The 9089-nt window shown below is 36.9% G+C and overlaps 1 protein-coding gene across 1 annotated transcript in view; it reads right to left on the bottom strand.

Annotated features, from left to right (window-relative positions):
* LOC137971950 (harmonin-like) overlaps window positions 1-9031 on the bottom strand; it is a 22719-nt gene extending 13688 nt beyond the window's left edge. The window contains exons 1-10 of the mRNA XM_068818699.1: window positions 8906-9031; window positions 8723-8790; window positions 6639-6722; window positions 6340-6399; window positions 5291-5358; window positions 3985-4058; window positions 1613-1721; window positions 1379-1403; window positions 751-817; window positions 468-574 (exon numbers count right to left, since the gene is read on the bottom strand). Coding sequence (XP_068674800.1) covers window positions 468-574; window positions 751-817; window positions 1379-1403; window positions 1613-1721; window positions 3985-4058; window positions 5291-5358; window positions 6340-6399; window positions 6639-6722; window positions 8723-8790; window positions 8906-8974 — 731 coding nt within the window. The 5' untranslated portion in view covers window positions 8975-9031. The remainder of the gene's footprint in view (window positions 1-467; window positions 575-750; window positions 818-1378; window positions 1404-1612; window positions 1722-3984; window positions 4059-5290; window positions 5359-6339; window positions 6400-6638; window positions 6723-8722; window positions 8791-8905) is intronic.
* Window positions 9032-9089: the final 58 nt, after the last annotated feature.

Below are 9089 nucleotides of genomic sequence, written 5' to 3'. Positions count from 1 at the left end.
TGCAAGCTGGTAATAATTTCATAATAAACCTAAAGAGGATGTTAACCCCGGAGAACCAAATGAAGAGATTTACGAGATATAAATGTATGTATCGATGTTTACTGGTAGATACTCGGAAAAAATTCGAGTGAGTGCTCTAGTTCGGATGCTTTTCTGCTGAGCTATAGGGGATGATCGGAAAAATCCGAGTGCTCCTTTGCAGGAGTCGAACCTACGACCTTCCGATTACTAGTTCGGATGCTCTACCGCTGAGGTATACGAAATGATCGGAAAAATCCCAGTGCTCCTGTGCAGGAGTCGAACCTACGACTTTCCGATTATCACATCATTACATGTGACTTTGTGGGGGTAAAAGTGAGAGTTTCATGGAAGTACAAGTTTGATAAATATGATTATGTCTTTAATGCCTTTTGGGAGAAATTTGCTTGAGAGTTTCAAAGGATCAATTAAAAACCAAAAAAACCAACCTGCAGCCAATTCCTTTCGCCCCAACAATCAACGTCACTTTTTTATCATCTGGCGCTGGTTCAAACCGGGAATCATCCAGAAAATCTCCCTCCTTTATCAGATAATCCTGTAATCAATCAAATCAAAACCTTGAAAAATGCAAAAAATCCTAAAAATCCTAAAATCATTATTTCCCAAGACTCAAAAAATTTCATACAAGGGGCAAAATCCTTTTCTTTTAATAGGGTGCAAATAGGTGTCAGAATAAAGCTCTTTGATAACATCAACGTTGTATCAACTAACCAGCAAGTCAGGATGATAATACACATTTTCTTTTCCCTCAGCAGTTTCCCAGCTGATAACATCATGTCTGTTTAATACAACAATGGAATTGGAGTATTTGTGATATCAAGAAAAAAAAAAAAAAATATATATATATATATATATAGATAGATAACAAAAACAAACTGTCCAGACACTCAAAACTCTTCCTATTGTAGAAACTTCAGAAACTTCTATTGTAGGTACTTCACTCGCAGTCAAGATTCGACCCCTTGCATTAAAAGTGACCATGCGGGAGGCTATAAAACCTAATAAGTCAAGGCCCCATTTTTCCAACACTACCTAGTCTTGTTATATTTGCTTGTTGTTATTTTTCTAACAAAATAACGGTGACAAAAAAGCTACTCGATTGATTCTATAAGAGTTACAGTCAAATATAATAGTGAATCCATTATGCTCTACAGATCTATTTCTAATCAGTGACAAAAAGAGGTACTACCTCTAGTACAGTTGCATGAGCTCATGCCCATGATTAGAGATCAGACTACATCTGTAAACTTTTTTGCTTCTGTTCAGAGCCAATCAGTTTGCAGAGATGCCAGAATTCTGTCTAATTGTGGGGTGGCTGGAAAAAAAATACTGCACTTACATCTTGCATGGAACCTTTCCTGTACCTGTAAATAAGATTTTTAAAAAAAATTATCTGATATGTGATCCAAAGTGTTGTAAGCTGTATTTCCAGTCACGGTGGTGGTATGATGTTGAATGAAATTAATAAAATGGTAATGCATGCGCAATTGAAATTTGCTGGTATTGATAATTGCACAATACAATTTTTTTAAAATAAATTGTATCGTATTGAATTAATGTTTCTAATACTCACTCCGTACTTTAAGAAGAATATTTTTGCGAGATCTTAAAATGTTGACAACCTCTGCATGTGTTGAGTCTGCGAGGTACAAGCCATTGATGCTCAGTATTTCATCACCAGCCTAGAAATGAATCAATTTAAAATGCATCAAAATACATGTACACTACTACCGGTATCCTAAATTGGCCTGACCACACACTAGCTGATTTTTTGTCGTTTTTTCTCTGACCATGCCGCCCTGTCTTACCGGACGATAAAGGCAGTTGATATTGACAGGCTCAAAAGTGACTTGATGCATGATTCTGATCTTCACTGCACGGATTTGGATGAGCTGGTTTGCTCTTATAATAACGCTCTCTCTGCAGCAATCGATCGTTACATCCCCTTGCTTACAAGGACTATAATAGTAAACAGACCTAGAGTCCTATGGGTTGACGATTCTGTGCGCTATAAGAGCTAGGCGGCGTGCTGAGCGTAAGTGGCGTAAGTTGGGTCATCCGGAACACCTTGTGGTCTTTAAAAGAGCCAAGAACTATGCAACCATGCTTCTGAATAGTGCTAGATCTGAGTATCTTATCAACTTTATTCTTGATAACAGCCATGATGAGGCAAATTGTTTAAAGCTGTAAAATCCCTAAAGGCTCAGCCTCGGACGTTCAAGGTTCCGGACCACTGCGACGCGGAATTCGTAACCAACGACATCGGCAGCTACTTTGAGCAAAAGGTGTTAAACATCCATGCAGCGCTGAGCAGTGATAACAACACCCGATTCTTTGATACCTCGGACCATGGTGAAACCTGTGACATGGTACTTTTCTCACAATTCAAGGACCTGTCTGTTGATAATGTTAAAGCTTTAATCAGTGGCTGCTTTAAAAAGTCTTGCTCGGTCGACCTGATGCTGACCTTGTTGGTCGTGGAGTGTCTTGATGAGCCAGCACCAGTGATTGCCTGGATGACCAACCTCTCCCTGTCATCAGGTCGTTTTGCAGATCGGTGGAAGGCGGCACTTGTTACTCCGCTGCTTAAGAAAACTGGTGCTGACCAGGTGAAAAAGAATCTTCGCCCTGTGAGTAATCTATCTTATGTCTCTAAGCTGACTGAGGGAGCCGTTGTTGTGCAGCTGCAAGATCACATAGCTGAGAATGGTCTCTTAGTTGTTAGCAATCAATATGTTTGCGTGTCTGAATTTACCGCAACGTCAAACTCTTGCTTAGCAACCATGTGATGATTATTGCGCACGTGCTGTAATCAAGATAGCGGCAACATGACTCTGGTTTCGGGCGACATAACTTTGGGCGAGATGACTTTCGGGCGACTTGACCGTAAACCCTCTATTGGCTACACCAGTCGTCATATTATTAAAAACTGAACTACAGATTTCAGATTTGCAGCATTTTCATTGGCTCGCTGGTCACAGGCCATCAGTTCACATACCTGCTGTACCTAATATGGTCGAGGATTGCGTCAGAAATAAAGATTGAGAGCTGAAAACATTTTTACACGTCTGAGAAAAAAAAAAGGCAGACAAAAGTCGTTTTGGACTGGAAATTGACCAAGGCAGAAATCTATGCTTCAGTGGAAGAGGAGTTGATCCTGGAGTTTTTATACAACAATTATTTCACTCAGGCTTGCTGGATATAAAATTATTATAACCAACTCGGCGTTACGCGCCTCTTTGGCAGTGATTCATTTTGAAAATTGTGTTATTGGGTACAGTGTACCCCTCAAGCAGAAATCAATGGGTCACAACTTAAATGCAATGGGTCAAAATTGTAACCAAGACAAGTTGTAGTTTTATTTTTTCAATCATATAATTGATGTTTTTTAAACCACAGACATCTGAATTTTAATCAATAAATACCTTTTTGATTACGGTATGCGTACTCGGGACGCACTTGACAGAAACCAATGGGTATTTAATGAATGTAATGCGTAAATTACGCAAAACGCAGGGCAAAATGAATCACTGCTTTGGTTATCTATCAATTCATAGCGAGGGTTCTCTTATAGAATATTTTTAAAATAATAATATAATTTGCAACTAGGAGTGCTCATTCTAGACATACTCCAGTCATATAATTCTTGTGATTAACACATAAACCCTGCATACTACTGTAAATTTGTACTGTGTTTCTGCTGGCAGGCCGGCAACCTTATGATTATAACAAAAGTATTACTATTAAATTAAATGTTTTTTTAAAAAAATTATTACTAAATCAACTTTATGGGCAATTAACTCTCATAAATGTAGATACAGTGTACAAAAGTCATGTAGGACATAGTAATGTTGCTTCATTTAATTTAATAAATTTATAATTACCTTTAAAATACTTTGCAAAAATTAAAGCTTTATTTGTAAAATGACTACATGTAATTATTACCCTTAATCCAACAATGTCAGCTTGTGACCGTCTTGTTACAAGAGATACAAAGATTCCAATGCCATGCTCACGACCTTTTGACAAACAATTTTTTAGTAAAGTGAATTAATACCCTTGATATATATTTTGGTTGTTTAATTAAAGTTTATTGTTTAGAATACAGTTACACCGTCCCGCATATAAGAACAAGTGGATTAAGAACATCAGGCTGAAATTTGGCCAATAAAGCACCATATAAATAAGAAAAAATTCAGCCTGATAAATAAAACATGCTCTTAATACAAAGGGAAAGGGTATTAGCTAAGGATAATGAAACAATACAGTACAGTAACTTATATCAATAATTGAAAGTACTTACATTGTATAAATAATAATGGTCTTCAGGACCATTGCAAACTATAAAATCTATTACAAAACAGCATTGTACATGATTGTATGTTAATTAAACCTCTAGTAATATATTATAATTTAAAGTATTTCTGAAACCAATTCTAAGAACATTTTCAGAACAATTTCAGGCTGATTTCTCACTAAGCACCCCTCAAATGAGAACACGATCAGCCTTAAACCTGAAGGATGTGTTCTTATATGCGGGTGTTTACTGTTACAGTACTCTACACCTAATTTTAGAATACTGGTAATTCAGCTCTGACTCATAGCCATAAGTTTAGGGTGATTTTACAAGGCCCCAAATTAAAGAGAGGTTGCTTGGCTATCGAACAAGATTAATCCATTCACTCCTGCCCCCCGTGATGAGTAAAATCATCTGGCACCAGTTCTTCAAAAGGTGGATAGCGCTATCCAGTGGATAACTCTGTGACGTGTGTCCTCCCCTGGTGCAGCGACGATATGTATACAGAAAATAAGAATTGGAAAACAAATATAAGAAAACACAAAGCCCCTCCCTCGAACCCACAACACAGTGCATAAAATTAATAAAATGCTAATTTAAAACGATTATTTATTACAAAACGTATGAAAACTACAAGTCTAAGTCACTTAATTAATTAAAGGGGACATAAATTTTGAGTAGACGTAGAGGTAATGTTATTAATTTAAAAGTAAGACTGCCAAGAAAACTGTGTTGTCACTGACATGACATTTACTTGTCAATGTTAATAGAGGGGGTTGTAAAAGCTAGTCTAAGAACAGTCCACTTCTCAAACTTATAGTTATCCACATACTGTAGGCCTGGCGGCATAGCAGATTATTTCAAACTTGCCAATAAATAAAAATACTAACTGAGGGTTATAAGAAAATATTAGTGGCAAAAAAACCAAAAATATGATATACATTGTACATGTACCTCCTCGGACACTAAAACCAATGCCTCCATTTCCAAAATGCTGGACCCTGATAAGGCGAATTCCATCACTGAAAGTGAATGACAAAATAATTTGACATTTCTTTTTACCACACTACCAAGAGGAATACAAGTACTTCAAAGTTTAGACTGCTGGCGAATTAATTTCCTTCAATTAAATTATAAAAGGCTGATCGAGGTAGCAATGCATAATTCAATCATTCTACAACACTTCCTCAAATAATTCCCTAATTTTCTGCAAATTGAAGGCTAAGCATGCCAAAAAATCTCATCAGAATTCTTTATTTCGACAAACAACTTTTAATTCATAAAATAGGCTTTCTCCTCTTCTCTGCTGATACAGTGCAGATGCTCTATAACAGTCCTGACATTGTGCCCATGTATCTGTGGTTTCAAAAAGGACAGTCACTTGGAAAAGTTACAGGTATTTTTTTCCCCTAAATTGAAGTCCCTGTAATTAAAAAGATAGAGCCGTTTTCAATTGGGTGTCGAAAGTAATTAGCGAATTGCTTTGGTTTTGCATTACTTCACTCAGTGATTGGTTCAAAGTTCTTGTGCCACTTTTTCAACCACTCAGAACTGAAACCAAAACCAATCACGCTTCATGCATGAACATTTTCCCATGCTTTGTGTCCGCTATGTGTTAAATTACCTCAAGTTTTGATTGGTTTACTGGATTGTCTCCATCCTTTTTGATTGGCCAAAGTAATAATTACTTTGGTTATGGTTTTGGTTTTATGACACTCGATTGAAACTCGCTCTATTCTTTAAAACCTAAGATAAATACACAATGACAACTGACAAAGACAAAAGTTGCTTCTTAATACGCTGTTAAACCAGTTACCAACTTTGAAGTTTATTGAAATTAACCTCTGGCATGCATTTGTCAAGTTCACACCAAGAAATTTGTTCGAACCAGTGAATGTTGTTCATGTTAATGGTGAACGATAATGGTTAAATTGTATGCTCAGGGTAATTATGGTGTACCAGCATTTAGTGATAAAAGCAGTAAAAACTGTTAATTACAGTACCTTGGGGACTTTGGAATCAGATTCAGGTAGGAAGTGGTATCAGTTGGCTTTATTAAATACCTGCATGTAGTAAAAAGAAAACCAATGCAGATTTTGCACACTGCGTGTATAAAGTGGAAGTCTGCAGAGGAAAGGGTAATACATGTAAGATACAAATATTAGAGTGGAAACAGAATTAATTGCAGAACAATCTCCTCTAATCCAAACATTCCCAAGAAAAGTAGGAGAGAAATTAAAACTGCCGACAGAAAAAGAAAATGTATTATCAAGAAAGCACAATCACTGAACCCTTTTCTCACCTTACTTCTCGGAAGAGTGGATATCTCTTGGGAGTATTGATGACTGCTTTCAGATCACTTACAAGTTTTGTGATGGAGTTAGACCTAGACAGTGAATTTATCAAGACTAGTCACTTAATGGGACATACGGAATTTTTCAGCGAGTGAACTCATTGTCTAGAATAAGAGTAAAAATTAGGCATCAAAGGGTTAATATACAATAGCCCTGCGATGTTGTTATAAATGTCCCAGGTGATTTATACACTGTACATGCAAGACACAAATGGCAAAAAATCTGATTTACTGCGATTTTCATAATTCTGCGGAATTCTTCTTCTTCGCCAACGACCAAACTACATTAAATGCCTTCCATCAATCAAGCTTCTGACACCAACTGCAGATGACCAAACTAATTATTGATGCATGACCTAACCACCCCAATAAGCATCTTGTACATTCGAACTTGATGCCAAAGGAAAGTGATCATAGAATCTGTACGAATCTTTTTACTGAAGAATTTCCAGACACAAAGTTATGCATATCATAATGGTATTAATGAGCTGTGAACTAACCGTGCGTAATCGTCACTTGCACAATATGACGTAAAAAAAAAAACCGAGATGCGCAGGCATGTATGACGTAATGCAAGATTGCGCCGAAAAAGCAGACAAATGAAAACTTGCTAAGGCTCACCCTTTGCACAGGATACCCAAGATTAGAACTTGCATTCTGCTAATGTTGAATGGCAGGTTTAAAATACAGGTCACTTTTCACATGTCACTCGTTACAAAACCTGTAAATAATGATGGTAAACTTAGGCCTCATTGGGCCTAAAAATGATGTTTAGGCCAACGGATAGCCAAATTGAAAGTTTAGGGTTGCTTCAGTACAGGTAAAACAATAACCTGTAACGATTGACATGTGGAATGTGAGCTGTGCTTAAAACCTGCTGAATGTTGAGCTCAATATCCTACATGTAGTTATGGATTCCCCCCACCTCCACCCACAACCCTTGGATAAAGATTTTACACCCCCCCCCCCCCCCCCCACTTTTCTTAAGGAGGCTTGAAAGGGTTTTCAGCTGAGTGCACACGCGTAAGCCACATACGCAATTTGTAAGCTGCTTGCGTCAGCTCATGATTCAAATGGATCACCAGAAATAAACAAAAACCGCTAATTTCGCTCATCTTTCTCCTAATTCCTTCATATATGGAATATAAATAGACATCTCCTATTCACGAAAACTACAGCAATTCCAGACAAACGGCTTAATGGTCACTTAAATCCGTTTGTGTTGGCCTGTACATGTAGCTCCACTCACACAAGGACTGTAATAAACCTGCTCATTTTTCCTGATTTTGCAACTCTCTGCTTCCGGACGGTGAATTTTTTTTCATTTTTCGAATGTTAGCTTAGATTAATTTGATTTTTTTTTTGGCGGAGGACAGTGGAGAAGAGATGAAGGAAAACAGCTGTACATGGGGTCACCTGCAACGATGAGCACCTGACAGAAGCCAATGGTGCACTTTGGCCGAAGCCTTTAATATGTGTTTCAAAACACAAAGAGGATTAAGGTAAGTAAGTAATTTAAAACCTTGGTCTTTCAAATTAAAAAAAAACCTGTAGGCATAAAAAAAAATAGAGACACATTTCAAAAAAACTGGTCAACAGATTTTGTTGAATTTAAAATATTTCAGAGGGTATTTCTGACATTATCTGGTACATGTAGTTCGCTGAATGGGAAGATTTCACTGTCCCATTTCTTCAAAAAAGACAATATATCTTGATTTTAAGGCTCAAAGAAATGCCTAATATCGTTGCCATGGTAACGTTATTTTGGAAGAAAATATAAGGTGAGAAATTTACGATGGGTACTTAATACCCTGGCCAAATTTCGTCTTGATATCATTACCCTAACTGTATCTAAAGAGAGAATATGTTTATTTGTTTGAAAAAAGGAGAAACTATTTCGAGCCTCCTTAACCAATTGATAAAAGTTTCTGCATTAGTCTTAAAAATTTCAAAAAGTCTGGCTTAGAAAATAATTATCCAGGTTAGGTTTTGAGCTTTGATTATAATAGAAACAACTAAGTCGCATTTCTTACTCTTGGTATGCTTTGAGTGCCTCAAAAAATGCTGATCTTTCATCGTCGTTCTCAATCAACACCCTAACCTAAGATGATAAAAAGTGATCGTGAAATAGGAAAATAATTCCTCCAAACATTGATGAGGATGAGTTTGATATGAACTTACCTTTACGAGGAATTCTCAAAAAAGAGAGACTTTACCTTATTTTTAAACTCTTTAGAATGTTTAGACAAAGTATAACGGCTCTCCTGCTCAAACCCTCGTCTCATAGTGCGGGTTTGTTGCAAAATCTGCCATCAGTCAAAAGAAAGACAACTGACCTTAAATGATGCAGTACTGGGTACTAAAGTGAAACGTCAGTACTTTTGGTCAGTATTATTCCAA

Source organism: Montipora foliosa, chromosome 9, assembly GCF_036669935.1.
Source record: "Montipora foliosa isolate CH-2021 chromosome 9, ASM3666993v2, whole genome shotgun sequence".
NCBI classification, from domain to species: domain Eukaryota; kingdom Metazoa; phylum Cnidaria; class Anthozoa; order Scleractinia; family Acroporidae; genus Montipora; species Montipora foliosa.
The sequence above is the reverse complement of the archived record's forward strand: the minus strand, read 5'-3'. Positions and strand labels throughout refer to the sequence as shown.